At 39.0% G+C, this 22,632-nt stretch overlaps 5 protein-coding genes across 5 annotated transcripts in view; 1 reads left to right on the forward strand and 4 right to left on the reverse strand.

Annotated features, from left to right (window-relative positions):
* Positions 1-1,286, reverse strand: part of CBG15950 — a gene marked incomplete at both ends in the record, with an annotated part of 5,190 nt that extends 3,904 nt beyond the window's left edge. The window contains one exon of the mRNA XM_045238929.1: positions 1,282-1,286. Coding sequence (XP_045095957.1) covers positions 1,282-1,286 — 5 coding nt within the window. The remainder of the gene's footprint in view (positions 1-1,281) is intronic.
* An 828-nt stretch (positions 1,287-2,114) lies between these two features.
* Cbr-kin-25 lies at positions 2,115-7,647 on the forward strand (the record flags this gene model as incomplete). The annotated part of the gene is made up of 14 exons (XM_045238930.1): positions 2,115-2,264; positions 2,315-2,482; positions 3,084-3,305; positions 3,359-3,547; positions 3,595-4,065; positions 4,133-4,249; positions 4,313-4,460; positions 4,542-4,656; positions 4,710-4,783; positions 5,005-5,133; positions 5,215-5,486; positions 5,537-6,788; positions 6,838-7,150; positions 7,467-7,647. 14 exons carry the CDS (start codon positions 2,115-2,117, stop codon positions 7,645-7,647), a joined length of 3,801 nt encoding a protein of 1,266 aa, XP_045095958.1.
* A 673-nt stretch (positions 7,648-8,320) lies between these two features.
* CBG15948 lies at positions 8,321-10,096 on the reverse strand (the record flags this gene model as incomplete). The annotated part of the gene is made up of 4 exons (XM_002643305.1): positions 8,321-8,527; positions 9,699-9,801; positions 9,852-9,940; positions 9,986-10,096. 4 exons carry the CDS (start codon positions 10,094-10,096, stop codon positions 8,321-8,323), a joined length of 510 nt encoding a protein of 169 aa, XP_002643351.1.
* Positions 10,097-15,798: 5,702 nt separating this feature from the next.
* On the reverse strand, positions 15,799-19,320 carry CBG15947 (the record flags this gene model as incomplete). Its single annotated transcript, XM_045238932.1, has 10 exons — positions 15,799-16,008; positions 16,918-17,081; positions 17,134-17,260; positions 17,306-17,407; positions 17,461-17,567; positions 17,614-17,692; positions 17,763-17,883; positions 17,931-18,032; positions 19,068-19,156; positions 19,207-19,320. 10 exons carry the CDS (start codon positions 19,318-19,320, stop codon positions 15,799-15,801), a joined length of 1,215 nt encoding a protein of 404 aa, XP_045095959.1.
* A 1,239-nt stretch (positions 19,321-20,559) lies between these two features.
* CBG15946 lies at positions 20,560-22,434 on the reverse strand (the record flags this gene model as incomplete). Its single annotated transcript, XM_002643303.1, has 4 exons — positions 20,560-20,721; positions 21,226-21,402; positions 21,454-22,280; positions 22,347-22,434. The coding sequence occupies 4 exons, from the start codon at positions 22,432-22,434 to the stop codon at positions 20,560-20,562; spliced, it is 1,254 nt and encodes a 417-aa protein (XP_002643349.1).
* Positions 22,435-22,632: the final 198 nt, after the last annotated feature.

A 22,632-nucleotide genomic window follows, 5' to 3' on the forward strand; every position in this document is an offset into this window, starting at 1 on the left:
GACTTTTGGTGATGTCTTCCGTAATTGTGTGTTTTCACTCAGATTTTTGAGCGTCACTCTATCAGAATCACGCTGTCTAATTGCATTTTTATGAATTCTTGATGGGAGAGCTCTAGAAACGAGAATTTATATAACTTGGAGCATTTTCAAATTTTCTCAAGGAATTCAAAGTTTCAAATCAGTTGTTTGATTTTGGAAAACAGGACTGGAAATCCAAAAATTTCAATGTTCTCTGGTTCGCGTTGTTTGGAAAATTGTCTTCCAACTAGGCTAGAGCTCAGTTTTGGTAGGTAGATGTTTCCGTAAATTGAAGTTTCTAATCAATATTTCCAGCGTCACTAGATCAGACTCATGCTGCTCAACTGAATATTCATGACTGGAAATCTTGAAACATTCGTCGAAACTAGTTGAGAACCAGGAGCTCAAAATTTTCAAATTAATAGATTTTGAAAATAGGACTAGAGATCCTTAAATTCAAAAATAAATGTTCCTTTAGAAATGTTTTCTTCTTCCCTATGGCTTTCTAATCAGTCTCGCCGAAAAAAAAAACCAAATCAGTTGGTCCTTCCTCATTTTAAAATTTATTTTTGCCGAGTTTTCCTCTTTCTAATCAGTCTCACCAAGCAGAAACGGGTTACAAAGCCCCACGGCATTTTTGTTTACATTCAAATTTCGAAACATGGTTTATAGCCCAAGAATGACTCTCCGTCTTTTAAATGTCTCTGATTCATAGTTCCAGTTGAGTGAGAAGCGCGCTGAGAAGAAATAAAAAAAAACCGTTGCTTGTCTAGAAGTTTCTTTTTTTCATTTGTAACACATCTTCGTCGTCTTAATGCTATTTAAATTGAATGAAAAGAAGGAAGAGATGAGAAGACGACGTCTTCGTTTTCCTCTTCGTCTTCTTAAGTTTCCACCCATCAAAAAACCAGATCCAATTGGCTGGCAACATACTAGAAGAATTCTCTCCTGGGTGTCTGTACACACACATGCAATAAGAACACCCTTCTCTTCCACAAAGTTACCTCAGCACTCGTTTTCCTCACCATCCTCCCTGCTTCTCATCTATTCCATCTATATCTTTTCCTCTCTCTCTTTCTCAACTCCCAGCCTCTGGAGAGTTCTTGTAGGTTTTTCTCTTTCCACCATCCAGTCTTTCACGTTACTTGTGTCTGCGTCTCGCTACAAAATACTCTGCGTGTTTTACTATTTCATCAACCACGGTCGAATGTCAACATTCTCCAGTCAGCCGGCAGTCTCTAGTTTTCCGTCTCCTCGACTCACTACATTTTGTTCTGCGTCTCGACCTTTTTTTTCTATTTTTTTTTTTTTTTGAAAAGAAATTTTATGTAATAATAATCTTTGTCATGCCGTTGTTATAAACAAAACAATAGTTCCTGATCGGATTAGAAATTGAAAATGAAAACGTTTCGTTTTCCTTTGTTGGGAAACCTTTTTGTTGGAGAAATGTTTCAAATTTGTAGCATAAATGTGTCAAACTGTTTGCCAATGTCTTCTCGTTCACCAAAGAACACGAAAAAGTTGTACTTTTGTAGTCTGAGATGGCGCACAAACTCACACTTTTGCACAATCCCTCTTGTAAATCTAATTTGGGAAATTCAGATTTTCCCTCAGTCCGTTTCATTTGAGAGGATTCTTCTCGCGGTAGAAATAAATTTGAGAAAATCGTGTATTTTCAAAACAACATTTCGATTCTCTGACTATATTTATGGCCTTATCAGAATTGGTTTGAGTCAACTCATATGCTCATAATGCGTCATGCATACGTCATGAACATGTGTACTAAGTTAGTCATATTCGAACCAGATGAATATGTTTCCTAGATTTCTTGTGAAACTGATGTTTTTTCTATTTTCGATGATAATTGATAAGTTTAAACTCAAAAGACCAAGTTTTGATCGTCCCCCCCCCCCCCTTGTGTTATCAGTCAGACTCGGCAGAAATGTCCTCTTTGCCAACTAACACCCTTTTTTCTCGACGTTTTTCTCTTTTTTCAAAAAGTGTTGCTTTTCTTTCCGTCCATGATTGATTTCTCGCCAACCACTCTCCTTGATTACTTTCGCTTATAGAATTTTATATTTTTGCAGAACTCAAAAATGGCAAGCACAGGAGGGGTGCTTGTCGATGATATCGTGCTGGAAGTGCTCCGGAAGTCCCAGCTCGAAGCCTACCAGGATAAATTCGTTTTTGTCTTCAATGTTCGACGATTTGATCACTTTTCACATGTACGGGACAAGGATATGCAGGTATGCAGAAGATTGTGAAGAGGCTTTTTTGTGAAACTAATTTTTTTAAGGATATCGGAATGCAGCAGCCACAAATCAGGCAGCTTCGTGAACAAATTCTCAAAATGTCAAGAGAAATGTGGAATCGAAGCGATCCAAAGCAGGTGTACGTGGCCGGTGACCAATCAACACAAAATCAAAGTGCAATTGATGAAAAGGCATTCATACCCAATGAGCAGGTAAATTGTTTTGGTTGAAAAATTGATCAAAAGATTATCTGGAGTTGAGATTTAAGAAAATCGTTTTCGCAAATTTTGAGACTTTTAAAGTTCGAGGATACGCTTTAGACCTTCAGTGCAATTTTCAACGCCTTCAGAAAATTTGGAAAAGCTTGTTTTAGCAGAATATTTACCTGAAAGTTAGCTTCAGAATATCAAATGAGATTCATAACGTTTCGAACCGGTTAGACACAGTTTATGACAATATCGAGCATTTTTACTGATAATAATATGGCAGATTTTGGACATTTTGTACTCATTTCGACATTTTGTACGACAGCAATTTTCCTAACAATTTTAAGACTTTGAAAGCTCATGGACTGACAATAAACATCGAGAACAAGTCACAAAAACTTTAGAAAAATCCAAAGCTAATTCGAATGAAGTATTCCCTAAAAAAATTATGTTCTGGATATCCGATAAGATTCACAGCGTTTGAGACGGGTTTGACGCAGTTTTAGATAAAATTGAGCATTTTATGAAATTATAGACGAATTCAGAGCATATCAACTCAACAATCTTACTTCAGAAATCCCAATTTTTAATCTTTGCTTTTTTCCAGATCAAGCTGTTCGAACAACTCGGAGAAGGCTCATTCGCAGTTGTTAGGCGTGGAACTTGGGCCAGAAGCAATGGACAGCGGATCGATGTTGCCGTCAAGATCCTTCGCGATATCTCCCCAAACATCATGGACGATCTACGAGTTGAGGCCAGCCACCTGCTCAAACTCCAACACTCCTCACTCATTCGGCTGTACGGAATTGTTCACCAGCCGGCAATGATGGTTTGTTTGCCAAAAAAAAGATTTATATACATCTCCAATTTCATGAACTTTAGGTGTTTGAACTGTGCGAGGGCGGATCGTTGTTGGATCGATTGCGAGATGACAAGAAGTCAATACCGCTGGTCTCGAAATTACATGATTACTGTATCCAGATAGCCAAGGCGCTACAGTTCTTAGAATCCAAACACTGCGTTCACAGAGATGTTGCGGCCAGGAACATCCTCCTCGCAAAGGATGAAAATGTGAGTTTTTGATATTCGATATCTATTCCGAGGATCAATTTTTTCAGACTGTCAAAATTTGTGATTTTGGTCTCATGCGAGCACTCAAGGACAATGAACAAATGTACACTATGGCTCCACAGAAGAAGGTTCCTTTCGCTTGGTGCCCACCAGAAGCTCTTCGCCACAGAAAATTCTCCCATGCGTCTGATGTTTGGTCATATGGAGTGACGATTTGGGAACTGTTCACTTTCGGCGAGGAACCGTGGGTCGGATGTCGTGCCATCGACGTGCTCAAGAATATTGATGCCGGAGAGAGGCTGGAGAAACCCAAATATTGCTCAGAGAGGATCTATCAAATCATGAACAACTGCTGGAAATCCAATCCAGCAGAACGTTGCAAGTTTGGAACAATTCGAGAAGACCTGAATTCTGCTTTCTTCCTTGACGCTGTTGCTCGAGAAGGGTACAACTCCATCCAGCCAGGAGCCCTCATTCTAGCCAAAGGAGATGAAGTGGTGGTTGTTGAAAACACGTTAGTTTTTCATTTCCCTATTTTCCCAGCGCTCTCAAACAATTGATTTCAAATTCCTCTTTTTCTTTCAGCGGTCAGGACGGTTTGGACAAAACAAAAAGAATCAGCAGTTCGGAACATTTCCGAGATCGGTGGTGTTCGCACAAACAAACCACGCGGTCGCGGCGGCATCCGCTGTTACTCCACAAGTTGGTTTTTTTTACCCATTCCAAGTGTGTAGTGCTCAATGATTGTGTAAATTTTTTTTACAGAAGGTTCCGACAGCTCCAACGATCAGAATGAGACCTGAACCAGTGATTCAAGCGCCTCCACCTCTTCCATTCGCGTCTAAACCTCTGAATAATAACACAAAAACGTCATACAACGATCGGACGTCGAGAATTTCCATGCCGGTTGCTGGTGAGTAATTTTTATTATCCTTTTTTCAAAATAACCACCCTATCTCCCCTTGTCTCTTTTACCTCATGTCCTCCCCTCCAGGCTCCTTCATCCACACCGGTCACGGAGATCCACTCGGAGGTCAATCGTGGGGAAACCCATCGAATATCGACGATTTGTATCTGAAAAATCCTGTGAAAGGAGTCCCATTGTCAAGGTTTGTCCTTTGCCTCATATTTCCTCTTGTCACCTGACCCTCTGTGTTTTTAGTATGTCCAATGGCGCTCAAGTTATCGCTAGTAAGGAGTTGCTCACTAACGGAGGCAGAAGCACGCACACACCTGGTAGGAATTTATTATTGTTTGAAAAAAAAAACAAGTTGGCTGTTTTAGTCGTCTTCAGTTTGTACTAAAAACCAGATCAAAATAGCAGAAAAAAGTTGGCAAAGTTTAGATTCACTATTTACCTTTTAGTATTTATCATTCTCAAAAATGAAAAAAAAATTGAGAAAAAAAATCTTGCGTCTTTGTCGTTTTATGTTTGTTAACATTTACCCCATTGTCAGCTGCTCCAACCAATCCTGCCATGTCCAAGATTCGAACTCTATCGCTTGATCTACCGGAATACGATGATTTCGACCGTGCGTTTGATGATGGATTCTCCCCTTCGAAGATTGAAATGCCACGTGGCTTTGGTATGTTTTGTCCGACTCGTGTAGCCCAGAAATTAACACCTTGTTTTGATTTTCTCATTATTAATCGATATTTAGCTTCAGGAAACGACATCATCATCAGCAACGGGAACAGATCAGAGGAAACGATTTTGATCAAGGCACCAGAACGTCGCGATCCAACATTCGACATTCGAGGAAACGTGCTGAAGCCAATCCCAATTGAGAAGGTCCAACCTCCAACCTCATCCAGGCCAATTCTGGTGGCTCCAACGGCTAGTGGAGTAATCTCAATGCCCTTGCCCGAAAAATTCGGAACTTCGCAGCCACACGGATCAACGGTTTATGTTGATAAGCCGGATACGTCTCGTAATGAGGTGAGATTTTTGTTAATTCAACGATTTTAGGTTTAATTTAGTTATTTCAGCCACCTCGTCATAACAACTCGGCCGGATCTAGACTTGAGAATATGGGTCAACCATCATTTCTGAATCAGCAAAAGCAGAACATCCCGAACAACTTGATCCCGGAGCTCCAGTCACGCTTGAATGGAGGGAGTGATAACATGATGCGACCAAGACCAGCATCTTCTATCGGGATTCTGAATAATGGAATGGAGAATGCTTACAACCCCCAAATCAACCGTCCATTCTCTGTTGTCAACGTTCCATCCATGCCACAGCAACCAGCGCAATTTCCATGTCTGGTACCAACACCTGCACCTCATCAACCAAGAAAATCTACCAACCAGGAGCAGAACCCACTGCAGAAGGCGTTGGCTGATGAGCTAAAAGGAAATTTGAGTCGACGACCGACGAGCGGCGGGAACGCATCGAATGGACTACCGAGAGCAACACAAAATGGAGCAGGGATGCCGTTGAGTCAACCAGCCCTTCAGCCACAGAAGGTACAGCAACCAGTGATTTCCCAGCAGCCAGTGGTTCAGAAGCCAATTCAGCAACAGCCTGGGCAAGCAAGACCTGCGTCAGTTCAACCACAACAGGTCAAGCTCCCACCTCCAGCTGCGACCACTGCTACAGCAACGACGACAACAACTTCCCGTCCGCTGGCACCTCCAGCAACAGAGAGTCGGAAGGTCTCTGCGCCTGCTCCGATTGCTCCGACAACCACCTCAGCCACTACATCAGCTTCATCTGTGGTTACGAGACGATCAACTCAGACCATCACCATGTCTGAAGAAGAACGTCGATCCAGAATAATCCAGGACGTTGCGTCAGCTCTTCCGGCTCCCAGTGCTCTCCTCTTGGGATCGAATTCCACTTCAGCTGTTCCATCCACTACAACACAATCGGCTGTAAGGGATCGACCAGTAGCCGCTCAAGTGAAGCCATCTCAACCTCAACCGACAATGCCTCCAAAGAAGACGTCCGAGCCGATTTTATCAACAGAAGTTCTGCAACCAACTCGAGTGCCAAGCGCTGCATCTACACCAAAGCCAATATCGCAACCGGTTCCAACTCCGCAACCAGTTCGTAATCCATCTCCACCAGTTGTACAAACCCGTCTTGCGGAGAAGAAACCAGCTAATCCGCTTGCTCAGAGCACCAACGTCCCTCTCTTCAACATCACCAATTCAAACATGTATCCCCAATTGAACAACTACCCGAATTACGGAAACGGATATCAACCGTACGGTTATGGAATGAACTACAATTCAGGTAAATTCGCGTTAAATTTTTCAAACTTCTAAACCCAATATGTTTTCAGGCTATCCAGGAGTCCAAGGATACAATCCTTACATGAGTGGAATGGGACAATTGGCTCTGACGAATCAAGCTGTCAACTCATTGCCACCACTGGTTCCATCAGAGAATCGATTCTCCGGCTCGGCTCAACCACTAGATGAGTCAGCCATCAACGAACTTCTTGGAGCACAGAATCGTCAAGAAGCTAGCCGGGTGACTCCAAGTGCTCCAGTTGCTACTCCATCAGCTCCATCTGCTCCATCAACCTCTTACCAGAACGATCTTAGTATGGCAGATAGAATGGAAGTGCTGTACAAAGAAGCGGACTTCACAGAGTGAGATTTTTTAAAAGCTTTGATCACTGACAAATGACCGTAAACACTTTAATGAAACGCCACCCACACTTTCAACTTTGATTAACTTTTTCTCAGTTTCTGTAGAAGATATCAGAAAGTGATAAATGAAAAAATATTCTAATAACATGATAAAAATGTGGTCAGTTGACTATTTTTTGATATTGTGTACTGTAAACAAGATATATGGCAACGTTAACGGGTTGGGTGGCGTTTTATTAGAGTCTTTACGGTATTTTTGTTACATGAGGCTTATTTTAAGAATTCTAGCTGAAAATCTAATTAAATTTTTCTTCAGACGCGGAAACTGCGACACCATGGTAACCCACTGCAAGGGTGACACAGAGTTGGCTCTGAAGCTCCTCAAACAAAACCATCTGATGGCCATTGGCGTGGCTAACACACCGGACCAGGCTCGCCGAGCTCTTGAGGCTCGTCAATATGATCTCTCAGCTGCAGCCAACTTGCTGTTAGGATAAGGAATCAAATACTCATTTTCTGTATCATATGACATACGGTTTAAACGCTAGTCCCAAATATTGGCTTTTCACACATTGTATATAAATTATTTTTAGTTTTGTACACATTTAAAGAACAGCCCTGTGATAAATAATTGTGAAAAAAATCATTTAGTCAAATTTTAAAGTCCCTCCCTCGTTTCCAGTGCCCCTGCCCGGATCATCTTTCCATTTCTTCTATTCCTGTGTTTGTATTTAGTGAAATTTGTTCTTTTATATTTATAATACCATCCAACCCCCTCTCAGTTGACCTTTGTTCCAGTACAAGTCCTCGTACTACTTGTTTTTTTGCCATTCACCTCGCCTCGCCGCCTCCTTCCCCAACTATTTCACTTTGCACTTCGAATGTGATATGCATTCGAATCGCATTCAAAACGTATAAATGATATTTATAGTATTTATACCGAGTGACAAGAGTAAATATGTATATACAGTAGAGAAACGATAAAATTGGGAAATTTGCAGTTCTGAAAAAGTTATTTCAATATTTAGAGAAGCAAAAGAATGTAGCAAAGAAAAAAATTAACTATTTTTTGTGACCAAAAAATTAGCCGTGTGTGTGTAATGTTTCTGAAAACAATTGTGACCTTACACAGGGACAAAACGGGAAAAAAGTGGGAAAACCGTAGAAAAATTATTTTTGAGAAATCGGTTGAGCTGCCAAAGATGGACGAGTATTGACGGCTGAGGTGATGCCACGTGGCTGCATGAACATTCTTGGTTGTGGAGCTTGTTGAGTTTGTGGTTGCTGCTGTTGTTGTGGTTGTGGTTGTGGTGAATACAAGTAGATTGGCTTGGATTGTTGTTGTGGTGGCATTGGTGGTCGAGAAGCGTAGTTGAACTGAAAAATAATGGAAAATCATGAAATTGAAAACATGTGGGCAGTACTGTAGGCACTTTAAAAAATGAGAAATCAGACATTTTGAATTAAGATGCAAAAAAGTTTTTTTTCTGCTTTTGAACATTTATTTGTAGAAAGAATAAAAGTTGAGACCCAGATCTTACTGTAATTTGTCAAGCGAAACTCCAAATTTCTGTGTTTTTTACTACTTTTGAAAATAGTTACAGTTTTTAAAATGACATCCAGAAGCTTTACAAATTCTTAAACAGCGTGAAAAAGAGACCCATGTAAGAATTTATAGTGAACATTGTTCTCAATTTTGTTCTCAATATTGTTCTCAATTTTATAGTAAATATTGTTCTCAATAATATTGTTCTCAGTTTCTCAATTTCAAGTGTGCAAATTTTTCCAGATACATCACCGGTCAATAAAATATACAAAAACGAGTTTTCAGTTGATTTTCGGCATTTTTAGGAGCCTGAAGTTCGGCTGTTAAGTTTTCATTCGATTCAAAAACTTTGAAGGTCGTATAACAAACTAAGATTGACAACTTTTGATACGAAGAATTTCTTGAAAATTCTTAGTTTTCAGCTATTTTCTGAGCTCTGAAAGATTCCTGCTTTTTTTCACATTTTCAGCAAAAAAATAGGAAAAATAAGTCTTTTGAAAAATGACTAATAGCTGAAAAACTAGGGATTTTCAAAAAATTGTGTAACTGCAAAGTAACTGCAATCTTGGTCGGATTTACACAATCCAAAACTTTAAAAGTGATAGAAAATTTGGCAGCCGAGCTCAGGACTTTTGAAAATGGTAAAAATGACCAGAAATCAATTGGAAAATATCTTCTGTATCTTATTTACCGGAATTAAACAAATTGGTTCAGTGAGAATGAGTTTCATTTACCCAAGAAGCAACGGTTTGGTCTTTTGATTTTTTGCAAAAAAGCTCTTCAAATCCGTATCATACTGTTCTTTATTAAGCGGAATTTTAAACGAATTTACACTAAAGATGTTTTTTCCAAGATTCACTTTTATCAATATTTGTGTATTTTTTCCGATTTTTTCGCAAATTATTCCAGAACTTTCATTTTCCTTTGCTTCCTCTCTCTGACCTTCTAATATTTCCAAATAGGAAGGTATGACGCTTATCACAACTCAATTTCTTTCCTCACCTTATAATTGTTGTTATTGTTGAGCTCCACTTTCTTCACCTCCGGATGACTGGTTTGAGCCTCCTCGACCTCCTCAATGTTCTCCTCTGGAACAGTCATTGGTCTGAAACTTTTAAAAATCAGAGTCTTATTAATATCTTCGCTCTTTTTCACCGATTAAAAAGATCCGAGCTGAGTTGTGGTCGCTTTGGTCCTTGTGGCTTGAGTTGAATCCCGTACATGGCTCCGTTCTCGCGGATTGTCTAAAGTTTGGGTAATAGACCTGAACTCTTTTGATGGAGACTCACTCTATAGAACCCTTGTCTTCCACGAGTGGCCACAAACTGCATTCCTTGACACTTTGGACGTGGGATCTCGAGACGTCCAAGTTCACACAAGTTATCACGAATTGCAGTCATGATTTTCTTAAAATGGATTATTTCATTCGGAAAAACGTCAAAAATTGAGAGAGAGAGAGAAAAAAAAGCGACAGTTGTTAGAGGCTTATCAGAGCACAATGACGATGACATATAAAAAAAAACGAAGCGCGGAATAGTAAGAAGGGCGAAGGAAAAAAGGGGAAGAACGTTTCGTCCTTTTTGCTGAAATTGGTTTTAGAGGGGTCGGATGGAGGAAAAGCGAACGTTTCTGAATGAATGATTCTAAATGGTGGAAGGAATGATACGGGGTGAAAGTGGTTAACTGAACACATATCAATGCGTAATGCTGCAAAAAAGGTGTGGTGTGGTTTTTTGGCAATCTTCTCTCCTTATTCGTTTCTTGACTTGCGTTGACACGGAAGAAGAGGAGCCTATGCAAAAGCCTCCCCCACCAACCAACTAAGGCAGTTGAGCAAATACCAGTGTGCGCGTCAACCTTTTCTCGATAGCGACCTAACCAATAGAATGCAAAATGTTAGGATAGACTTGCCATCCAACCATTCAAAATGAATTGGATTGGTGGGGCTTGTAAGAAAATTCGGTTGTCGTTGAATAGGAAATGTGTCCATTTGACAGTTTTCTCGTTTCGGCTTGTGACAGCTTTGTGTTTGCCCCGTCGCCATATGTGGCAAATGTTTGGGGCGGCTTGTCCCAATTTGTATGTGTGTTATCAGGAAAACGAAAACGAATTAGAGAGAAAGAAACAAGAAGACACTGCGGTGTTGGCAGAACTTTGAACGTTCTAGAAGGAGGAGCAGAGGAGAACTAAAATACGATTCTTTGACTTTTGTGTATCCGGATAAGAATGAATTTTGAACATTTTGAGGATTGGAGTTGAGTTTGCCAATTTTCATTGTTACATAAGGCTACAAATTTTCAGGGCTACAAAACGATTATAGAGCTTCAATTCTGCAGTTGACAACATTTTCGTAAAAATTCATCCAAATAAAATAAGCCCGTACGAATTGGTCCGCTCTTCACTGAATGATATTTCTAAAAAATCAGCACTTGCCTAGTTTTGAGCGGTATATCTAATTTATACAAGTTTGTACAAAAATCTCTTCAACTACAAAATTGAAACTCTATTTTTGTTTGGTACACTCAATCCATTTTCGACTAATTCAACAGAATTTAGTTCATTTCTGAGACATAATTTGATCATTTCACCTGAAGCTTTTGAACTCGATAATGAGTATGTCCAAAAATCTCATGACTCATATATCCAAAGTGAAGTATGGAATTTTGAGGAAATCATAACTTTCATAAGCCCTACCATTTTTAAACTGAGTTCTGTACAGAGTTGTGTACGACAAAAGTGAATCTCCAACTATATTTCCTATCAGCTGAAACTAGGAAAACAGAATCTCCGGCACCCTAGTGTCTGATTTGACTATGACGTACCGTATTTCTTTTTATAGAAGCCAAATCAATCCGTCAACGTTGAGCTCAATTACCTGGATCCCTGTGACAGATATCGAAAATTAATCAACTGATAAAACAATGGTGATGTTATAATAAAAAATTTATTAGTTGACAAAATTTTGATATCTTCTACAGAAATCGAGATACTTGAACTTAAATTTGGGTAAACTTCTATCAAAGGAAATACGGTATGGTTCGTAAGGATGATTCCAATTTTTTTGAAATCTGAATTTCTTACCTCTATTGGGAATCTAAAACAAATGTACCAATTAATTGGAAAGAGTAAGTTTGAGGAAAATGGAGTTTAGAATAGAGAACGGAAATGAGAGATGGAAGCTGAGGACAAATGGAACTCCACCCATTCTTCTTTTTCATTTCAATTCTTTCAAACTTCCCCTATTCTTTCAATTCACGCGGCCCCTTACTGTCTGTCAATTAGCATAAAAGACCTTCTCCTTCGGTCTTTGTCGCTGTCTCGACAGGCACAGTGGGACGCGAAACGGATTACGGAGGGCCGTTGCCTCGAAAAGTTGCGAATCGAATTGAAATTGAAAATGGGAGAGAGAATGGACGAATGAATAATGAATTCAATGTGACAAATCGACGATTTTTCTTACTGTTTTCTCGACAACAACACCACCAGTCACACTTTCTCAGAAATTATAGAGACCACCCGTGGAGCATGTGTGTGTGGACACAAACTCACACAAATTTGGGAGCATGAGGAGAGGGGGAAGGCGCCAAAGAAGATTTGTAAACATTTAGGAGCGATTATCGCAAGAGTACATATGTAAAAACGTAGACCACTGACCTCAAGACACAGGACAAACTTGAAGAAGGGTGAAAGGAAAATTTGGGAAGGATTAATCCCAATTTTGTACTTTTCACTGTCTGCCCTGAGATGGAAAATTAAACAAAAAACTTCTGAAGGTCTTTCTCAATAAAAAAAACCACAAGAGAGGTTTTTTTAAGTGAAAAGAACAAGTTCTATGTTAGCAGACTTGTGTGTATATATCTATTTTACGGTTTAATGAAACGTATCGGGTTGGTGTGAAAAAGAAAATGAAGATGAGAAGTGGGTGGAAAAGGAAAAGGAAGAAGAAGCTTCTCCTTCTTCTTACAGGTGCAATGATGATTTAGTGGTTTAGTAGGTGAGAAACCGTATCTTTACAAACATGCATATATTCATATAGTACAAACCGTATACGCCCCTCTCTCTCTCCGTGGAAGGAGGACTTGGTAAGTGGTGTGAACACACTCTCCTGGAGGAAAAAGAGAGTTCGAAATTGCGAGGTTTGTTGCGGATTGAAAGGAGGGGACGGCAAACAAGATATTTGTACGATTACGGCATTTGTCTTGGTTTCCAAAATGTGAGTGATGGGACTCTTTCGAGATGGAATGGACAGAGGACAAATCCTTGGGAGGAAGATTGATGAGTTTTGAGAATCTATTAAGGGTAACCAAGACATTTCTGCGGTAAAATGAGCTTTGTGGTGTGGACATCAAAACAAAATGGTCTATTTTGGGAACATTGGAACAATTTGCACTATTGGGAGCCATGTAGGGCAAAAATTGTTTTGGGTGGGGTTTAGGAAATGAATGGGACAGACATGTCTGTTGCCGGGAAAGGTAATCGACAGCATTCTTATTGTATATAAGCTATCGAATATTTAATTTAGGCTAATGAATAAGAGATATCAAAAAGGGATTAGCTAACGAAATGTTAAGCATAATATTAGAAACATATTTTCAATTTATCAATTTGTGTTACATTCATAAACCCCCCCCCCCCAAAAAATACATCACAATTGACACAAAACGGGTTAAAAATTGGTTCAAAATTTATTTTAAAAAATGGTTCAAAATTGACAATGTGAATTTTTTTGGTACAGGGCTAAAAATGTTTCTGAACAATCTAGAGGAACAGACATACCGTACTTTCTCTTATAAAAATGTATTCAAACCGTCCACTTTGAGCTCAATTATCTCGATTCCTGTGAAAGATATGAAAATGTGTCAATTGATAAAATATTGGTGGTATTATGATAAATAATTTTTCAGTTGACAAATTGTTGATATATGTGCTGCTTGTGAAGAAGGCATGTGCAACACCCCCCCCCCCCTTCCCTTGGATGCTCCAGCCACCCTTCTCCGGTAAATGCTTGTACTACGTGTTGCTCGGGGCGGTAGCTGTCTTTCGAGTGGTCATGGCCGGGCGGCAAGTTGAAAAGACATCGGAATTCTCACTTGTGTGTGCGGAAGTTAGTGTGCTCATGGAGCAATTTTGTTAGGGGAGAGCAGATTTTTGAGCATCCCCATCATCTTGTTTTATCAGAAGTAGTAGCTTTAGAAGTGCACAGCGTGAGATCAGACTACTGCGGTTGGGATGTTAGACAAGATTTGATCTCTCGCGTTGGATTTCCCACGCTGGTATGAAATCGTAAGAGTTATTGTGGGTATTACCAATTGGATTACTGTAAGTAGTATTTTAGAATACTGTAGTGTATGGCAGCGCGTAGAGAACAAAAAAGGAAGTGAGCGTGATTGTAGCTGAATTGCTTAGAATTATTAAAAACCGTATTGTAAGAATCACCTTCCTGTAGAAAAAAACACCGTAAAACCCGTGACAGAAGCGCCTCACACGGTCAAGTTTGAGCTAAACCATCGCAGTTCCAATGCAAGATATCCAAAATATGTCAACTGATGAAACAATTCTGATAATGTGATAAACAATTTATCAGTTGACAACTTTTTGAAATCTATGTCAGGAACCGAGATAAATTGGCTCAAAGTTGAAAGATAAAAGGTCCTTCTGTCACAGGTTTTACGGTGTTTAGGAAAATGACTTTTTCAAGTTTTTGAAATTGTTAGTAATCAAAACATTCTGGTTTTTGACTTATTTAAAGATTTTTGTCTTTTTAAGTGAATTATTTCAAAACTCAAACCAACAAAAACATTACTGATAATTTGATCAACACCAATGGAACTGAACTACCCAAAAGGTCAACACATTTTATAGCATATAAACATTGTAAAGATAAGGAAAACTTGTCTGAATATTGCGAGTACCATGTGATAATGATAAAAGTAGTATCATAAAACCAGCAGTTTTGTTGAAGTGGTAGAAAAATATAGCATCAAAAATCTGAGCAAATATCACTTGATCAAATGAAAATTACTGTCGGCCTAGAAAAAGCTGAAGGCTTCATCCTGATACCTACTCTCCGAAATCAAAGAATAACGATCTGAAGAAAATAGGTAAGAACCGAAGGAAGAGATTGGATTAGCAAATTGGGTCTTCTCGCCGTTCGCGTTAACCAAATGACCGCCTATACCACTAGTTTTGGTCGCCTTTTCTAGTGGTGGCGCCAAAGCGGTTACGGTTATTGTAGCCGTTTTTAAGGAAAGAGAAAGAAAAGAGATTATAAAACTCTAAAACTGAAGCACCAATCAAAACTTTGGTGGTTAGTCATGTTTTTGGTTCAGAAAAAGGATAATTGGTGTGGATAATGGATGTGTTTGTGTGTTTGTGTAGAACAGGAACTGTACGAGAAATCCTGCTGCTGCCTGGATTGGCTAAAAGGTTGTTTTGGTCACACCAGTCTTGGATTAGGTCACGACCACATGCTTCTCATTGAAGCGAAGATTAAAAGAATAGAACAAAACGAGTGGCTAATCAAAGTGGCTTGTCGCCTACTAAACAGTTTCTAGCTAGTAGAAGTGTCTTAAAAGTGGGAGAAGCTACAAAAATGATATAATGAAAAAGGCAAATGAATAGAAAAGATATACACACAAGTGGATCGCAATTGGCGGAACGATATGTCGGCTCTTGAGGTCTCAAAAGCGCCCACCACTCAAAAAAGGTAAAAGGGTTAATAATAGCGATTATAGTCCACCACGCCATTCATCTCGCTTTCACTTTTCAGTGATCTGATGCATTGAAAGGACAGAAAAAAGAAGACCGAATGGTTTACTCTTTACTTTTTCATGGAGTTTGACTCTATTCAACAGGAAAAGAAAACAAGAAAAATGGTTATATATGGGCATTGAAAGGAAAATGAGGCATTGTTTGGTTTGTTTGGATGGCAATTACAACCAAATGTGTACCATATGTCTGGAAAACAAAACACTGGAAAAAAGAGAAGAGAATGCAGAATAAGGGTTTTGATACCGGTCACAAGAACAACGAGAATGTCAGAGAAGGGCAGAAAATGGATAGGTTTTTGGGAAAACAATAGTTTTTAAAGCGACGAAAATTGTTATACATCATCATCACAAGTTGGGAAGCACAGTCCGACATCAGGTTCGGATAGATGGGGTATGACACGAGCTTCTTTCGGGAAGTTTCGACCACTACTCCGTTCAAAATTGGCAAGTGTTTGGCGGATACTGTCGCAAGTTGTGTTTTTGAACGGCCGATATACCCAGCCATCATAGCCAGAACCACAAAGGGAAACGTTTAGGTTTTTCTAAAAGATTGAATTTTTTTAGTGTTAAAGAATTGGTTTTAAGTTATAATGTAGGGGAACCAGGTTATTTTTCGGAATATGATTTTTTTTGGAGTTTTATGAATTTTATATGACCTAAAGTTTGACAAAAGCATCTATTAATATCTATAAATATATATATATATATATAAGTTCTCAGATTGTTCTAAAACTTTCTGAAAATATGAATCAAATCTACATATACAGTAACTTTAGTCGATCGTCGGCCATTTCTACCATATTCTGGAGTCTGGAGCTCGGTTCTCAAGTTCCCGATCACTTTGAGAATTTTGGAGAGTGTAAGACAGATCTAGATTGGAAAATTTGCATTCACAGAATTTTTAAAAATTCCTAGTTTTTTAGCTATTTGTCGATTTTTGAAGGACATCTGTTTTTTGACATTTTCAGTACAAAAACATGTCAGAAAGGTATCTTTCAGAAATCGACCAGTAGCTGAAAAACTAGCAATATTCAAAAAATTTTGAGAGTGCGAAGTTTTGAATCTAGATCTGTTTCAGACCATAGACAATTTTCAAGGGGATCAAATACTTGACAGCCGAGCTATAGAATCCTGAAAATGGCCAAAATTTACAATGTTCATTTGTTCAATTATCAGGTTATACCGTTCCAATTATATACCGTACTATAAACACCAAAAAACCGATTTTTCCCAAATTCAACCCTTACAGCACATAATTTGGAGGGTACAACAATTCGGATGTACAACGGGTACAATGTGATTTGAGGTACAAAATCCACAATTCAAGGGTAGCAATTCGAAGTTTTCAGTTATTTCGTACGCAGACTCGAGGTTTTGTACCATTAAATTGCTTTGTACCCCAATGACTCCGAAATTTTCGTACCCTCGAAATTATTCTCCTTCGCACTCACCGGAAACGGACTCTCCCAACCCTTGAATCCAACTTCATTGTTCTTCCAACCATGGAACATGAAATCTCGATCACAAAACCTGTCCGTCGTCAAGAAGCCATCTCGAACCCAACCATGTGCTCGTCGATAAATCCTTACTTTCCCAGGCCATAGACGTGTCGCACCTATAGAACACCATCAAACACACTGATTGACCTAGCCGTTATCAATATTTACCCAAAGCCAACTTGCAACAAGTGACGTATGCCATATATGTGTCATAACCGGTCGAGTTGTGCCAGTACTTGTCGCAATTCGCGATTTCTTGAGTTGCATAGGGGATCACTGTTTTCAGAATGTGGATCTATAACTTTGAAAGAATTGTCGGCGAACGTTTTATCAATTGCACCTGAAGAACCCCATTATCCGCACCATTCCAGTTGGACGGTTGTGTGAACTCCCAATCTCCCCATTTTTGAAGGAAGTTCTTGGCGAATTGGGTGTTTCGAACCTGCAAAATCCTTTTTGCTGATAAGAAGTTTGATTGAAAACAAAACAACAAACAATGTAATTTCCGCTGGCGATTTCCCAATTGAAGAAGCGCTCGTAGAAAATTATATCAACGCGATTATCAATCCATTCCTCGACGCAATGATTCGGATTAGCAATTCCTGGGAAATCATCTATTCTCTTTCATTTCTTTAGTTATCTTAGTACCTGTATCGGCGTCCAAAACAAGCATCCAGTCGGAATCACGTAAGTACGCGGCAGCGGCGCAGTGCTTTTTGAAAAACAACTGAAATTGAATGGGTTTTTTCATTGTTTGGCTTCCATGCAAAGGAACAAAACAAAGAAAAACTGTTAACCTGCTTGTTTTTACCGCATTCCGCTTTCACTCTCTCATCATTATCAAGATCCACCATGGCCACTGTGTAGTTTGTGCCTTTCAAATAACATTGCAATGACTCTTGTGCGACTTTGTAATGGCTGAAAACAGTAATTGAAAAAAAGGTCACACTGACAAAAACATTTACGTTTCCATACTGCTTTTGACAAAGGCAACAAATATGAGTACTTTTCCATACAATGGAGGGCACGCGCCCATGTTTTGACGTGGCGGGTATTTGGAACGGGGACTGTAAATATGTGAAGCTTGAGTTGGTAGAAAAAGAATGATTCAAAATTCAGCCCATATTTCCAAAAAAATGTTCAAAAAAAATCTGAAACTTCACAAAAATCAAAGCAATGTAAAAGCTTTTAGAAAATTCTGTTTAGATTCCAGACACATATACAGTACAGGAAATCATTTTTCTACCTTTTCAGGGGAGTGAGATTGATTTTAAAGTCTTAAAAATACAGTTCATAATTATTGGAGTCGTTAGAAAACTTGAAAAATTGTAAACTATTTTTTGGGGATTTTCAAATTCAACTATCTTCCACGGGGAAAGGCAAATCATATTTTTTTTGTGTGGGGATTTTCTGCAATTCGCATTCAATTTGATACCTACAGTACCGATCAATAAGATATCCAAAAACATTTCTGTTCAGTTAATTTTTGGCCAATTTGGTCATTTTCCGTTGTCTGGATCTTGACTGTCAAGTTTCCTGTCACTTCGAGATATTCAGAGGATCCTAGTTTAAAAACATTGCATTCACAGTATTTTTGAAATTTTAGTTTTTCAGCTATTTGCCGATTTCTGAAATATAATCCTTTTCAGCCCGTATTTAAACGGAAATTATGAGAAAAAAAGCGTATTTCCGAAATCGGCAATAATCTGAAAAACTAGAAATTTTCAACAAATTCTGTGAATTCAAAGTTTTTAATCTGGGTCTGTTTCACACCCTTCAAAACATTCAGAACATTGAAAGTTTGACAGCCGAGTTCCAAACTCCTGAAAATGGTCAAAATCAACTGAAAAACACGTTTTTGTATATCTGACCGGTACAGTATACCATTATTGAAATGTTTTTTTGGAAAATGTATGAAAACCAAAGTCAAAAATGCTAGTTTTAATTTTTTACAATTTGGTTCTTATGCTTTCGCAGCATATTTATTTTTTAGATTATTAATTCATAAATTACTGAGAAAACGAATAATTTAAAATTCCCAAAATAGTCTCTCACTCTATATCATAATCAGAAGCAAAATAATCATATTCCACAATTCTTACCCCGGATGGAACAGTTTTGGATCTTTGATTGTCTTCACTTTGGCCACAGGATGGATTTTCGCCACAGGATGGATTTCATGAACTGCTTGCTGCAAATTTAATTTTTTTTCAATTCTCATAGAAATTTCTCAAAACTCACATGAAAATCTGGACTATATGTGACAAGAACATCATCAAATGTGTATTTTGAGTAGAAAAATATAGCCGTTATCAGTGCGATTATAATTACCACTAGTATTTGGAGATGTCTCATCTGAAAACGCGTTTTTTCAGAATATTTGGTTCCAAAAAAAGTCAAAAAAATTACGGTTCAAAACAACATTTGAAAAAAAAGTTGGATCAATTAGAAGGATAAAAGTTTTGAAGAAATATAAATATGGCGATTCCCGAAAGCAATATAATGAGAAACAAGGACAATTGTCGGAAGACGACAAACGAATTACTTTTAAAAAGTAGGTTTTTTCTCGGATAGATCAAAGATAGAGTACAAATTTGGGAAGATGGTAAAACTAATTAGTCTATGTGGACCTAGACAACTTTTTGTGGTTGTGTGTTCGCAAAAAGAAGAGCAAATTTGTTTAAGTGGGAGATTAGAACTGCAAAACTTGAGAAAAAAAGAAGCAATAGATGTGTTCTTGTACTACTTGTCAAAGAAAAATAGCAAGAATGGAGAGAAAATGGATTTTGGATAATGAAAAACATCACAAACACTTGAAAATTTTGTAAAAAAACATAAGAACAGTATTCAAAATTCTACATTTAACCGTCAAGTAACCATTCAAGTAATTTCTAAGACTAACTGAGGAAATGAATTGCAAGACAGTGATACAAAGCCATAATCAACAACTGATATCTAACTTCTTGTTGTAACAATAGTTGAAAACCTGTTTTGGATATTAAAGGAGGTCTTAATATGTGTGATTGGTATGAACTCTCAACTATGTCACTTTTCACTGACATCTTCATTCAAACATCCTTTCACTTTTCATGTCTTTATTCCTCCCTCCAGAAGATTCAATAGCCGGCGACAACCGCATTTTCGACCTATTGACACTGTCTTGTCCAATTGGGTCATCATACCAACACAGTACGCTTGTCCCGGCAAAGACAAATTAGGAAAGAACGGAAGCAGTAGCAGCAAAAAGGTTCATCGAGAGAAGGTCAAGAGAATCAGAGGTTCATATATGTGAATGGAATGACACTAGATTTTCCCATTTGAACGATATCGTCCACTTATATAACAGTTTCTGTGTCAAGATGATGAATGTGATGGGGTAGGAGTAGTGGGAAAACGTCGAAAACGAAGTCTTCAAGACAAACCACCATATGCATGCATTTTTTGGACCCTCCCCGACAACGGTCAAAAAACATTTGAATAATTTATAAACCCATTCATTTCACTCATTTCTTAAAACAAAAAGCGATGGTGGCTGTGTGTACACATAATACAAAAATTTATAACGCTTAGAAGAGACCTCGTTGTGTTGGTGGCTTAGATTCTGCTAGTTCCGTTCTGGGCAAAGTGTCCAAGGAGCATACGGGAGATGACGATGCGTTGGATTTGCGAGGTTCCCTCGTAGATTTGGTAGATCTTGGCATCACGCATCAGCTTCTCCACTGGGTACTCCGAGTTGAAGCCGTTTCCTCCAAATATCTGAAAAAGGAGAGATTAGGGATGGGTTTCAAAAATTAATTGTGAAAAATAGGGTATGCTTTAAGGTTTACGATCAGACTCAATCTAGGAAAACGCTAATTTTAGAAATTATTTGATTATGATGTCTAGGCGCAAGGAAGTACAAAAATCACAAGAAAAAAGATAGTTCAAAGTTAGCAAAACGTCATAGGTTAGCTCATTTACCATCATTTTGATGGTTTTCAATAGGATTTCGCTCGTTATTCGTCAGATTTTTAACATTTTCGTTATTTTTTAATTCAAAAATATAATTTGAAATGAGCGAAACGTAAAAAGCTAGTCTGTTTACCATCATTTTAGTGGTTTCAAATGATATTCCGCATGTTATTTGTCAGATTTTTTAGTTTTTATATCACATTTAGGGCCCAATAGCGTCTGAACATAAAAATCAGAACATGTCTGAATTGAGAACCGATTGACAGATCATCCAGCCTGTTCCCAACTTAAAGGCAACTCCAAAAATACCTGAACAGCGTTGGTGGCAGCTTGATTGGCGGTATCCGCAGCGAAGCACTTGGCGATCGACGCGTTGTACGATGAGCGGACCTTGTTGTCGACATCGGTGGCAGACTTGTAGGTGATGAGACGAGCCAACTCAAGGTTGACAGCCATATCGGCAAGCATGAATTGGACGGCTTGATGCTGAAAAAATTCAGAATTTGATTTTTTTTTCTGAATCAGATACCAACTTACATTAGCAATCTCAGTTCCAAAGGCTTTTCTTTGCAAAGCATACTTTGCCGACTCGTCCAAACATCTCCATGCTAATCCGAGGGCTCCTGCAGCAACTCCTGGTCTCGTCATATCGAAAGCTCCCATAGCAACCTTGAATCCGGCTCCTGGGGCTCCCAACACGTTCTCGGCTGGCACACGAACATCTTCGAAGGTGATGGTGCGGGTGTCCGAGCATCTTTGTCCCATGTTCTTCTCCTTCTTTCCACGAGAGATTCCTGGAGTATCACCATCAACGATGAAAGCGGTGAACGCCTTTCCAGCCGGGGCCTTTGGATCCGAGTCAGAACGAGCCAACACGAAGAACCATTTGGCGTGCCCTCCACCAGTGATCCAGGCCTTGGAACCGTTGATGATGTACTCGTCTCCCTTCTTCTCGCACTTGGTCTTTACTCCATTAACATCAGATCCGGCTCCTGGCTCAGTGACACAGTAGGAAGCAATGATTGGCTCAGCGGCAAGGGCTCCGAGGTACTTCTTCTTCTGCTCCTCGTTTCCAGCAATGTAGACTGGAGCGATGGCAAGCGATGGTCCCATAATACCAAGTTGGAGTCCAGTGCATCCGTAAGAGAGAGCCTCCACAATAAGAGCAGTCTCCAAAGTGGTCATTCCTGGTCCTCCGTACTTCTCTGGGATCTGTGGGTTCATGAGTCCAAGGCTGTGTGCTTGACGAACAATCTCCCATGGAAACTCTCCGCTCTCGTCGAATTTGGCAGCATTTGGCACGAGAACTTCTTTGGAGAATTTGAGAGCGGCGGCTTGGATTTCCTTCTGGGTATCGCTCAAATCTGAAAAATCAAGATTTAGTGTGCTAGATTTCTTTTTTTAGTTATAAAAATAGTTAAAATGCTTACCGAAAGAGATCTGGCGAGATTGGCTGGCGAGAACTCCGGTCGCTGAGCGCGAAAGTCCTAGTGAGGTTGTGGCGAAGCGAGAAAGCATTTTTCTTAACCTGAATGATTAGATTGGATTACAACAAAAAAAAACAGAAAAGTTGAACAAAGATATAACAACGGGAGCCAACCGCAAAGAAGCCAACAAAAAATAATCAACAAATAATATAAATTATCAAAACCAATTTTTTCTCTTCAATCATTTACAATTACAATGTATACCAGTGTTTTGTACAAAACTTTAAAA

The sequence above is a fragment of the Caenorhabditis briggsae genome (genome assembly GCF_000004555.2).
Source record: "Caenorhabditis briggsae complete genome, chrX, whole genome shotgun sequence".
NCBI lineage: Eukaryota > Metazoa > Nematoda > Chromadorea > Rhabditida > Rhabditidae > Caenorhabditis > Caenorhabditis briggsae.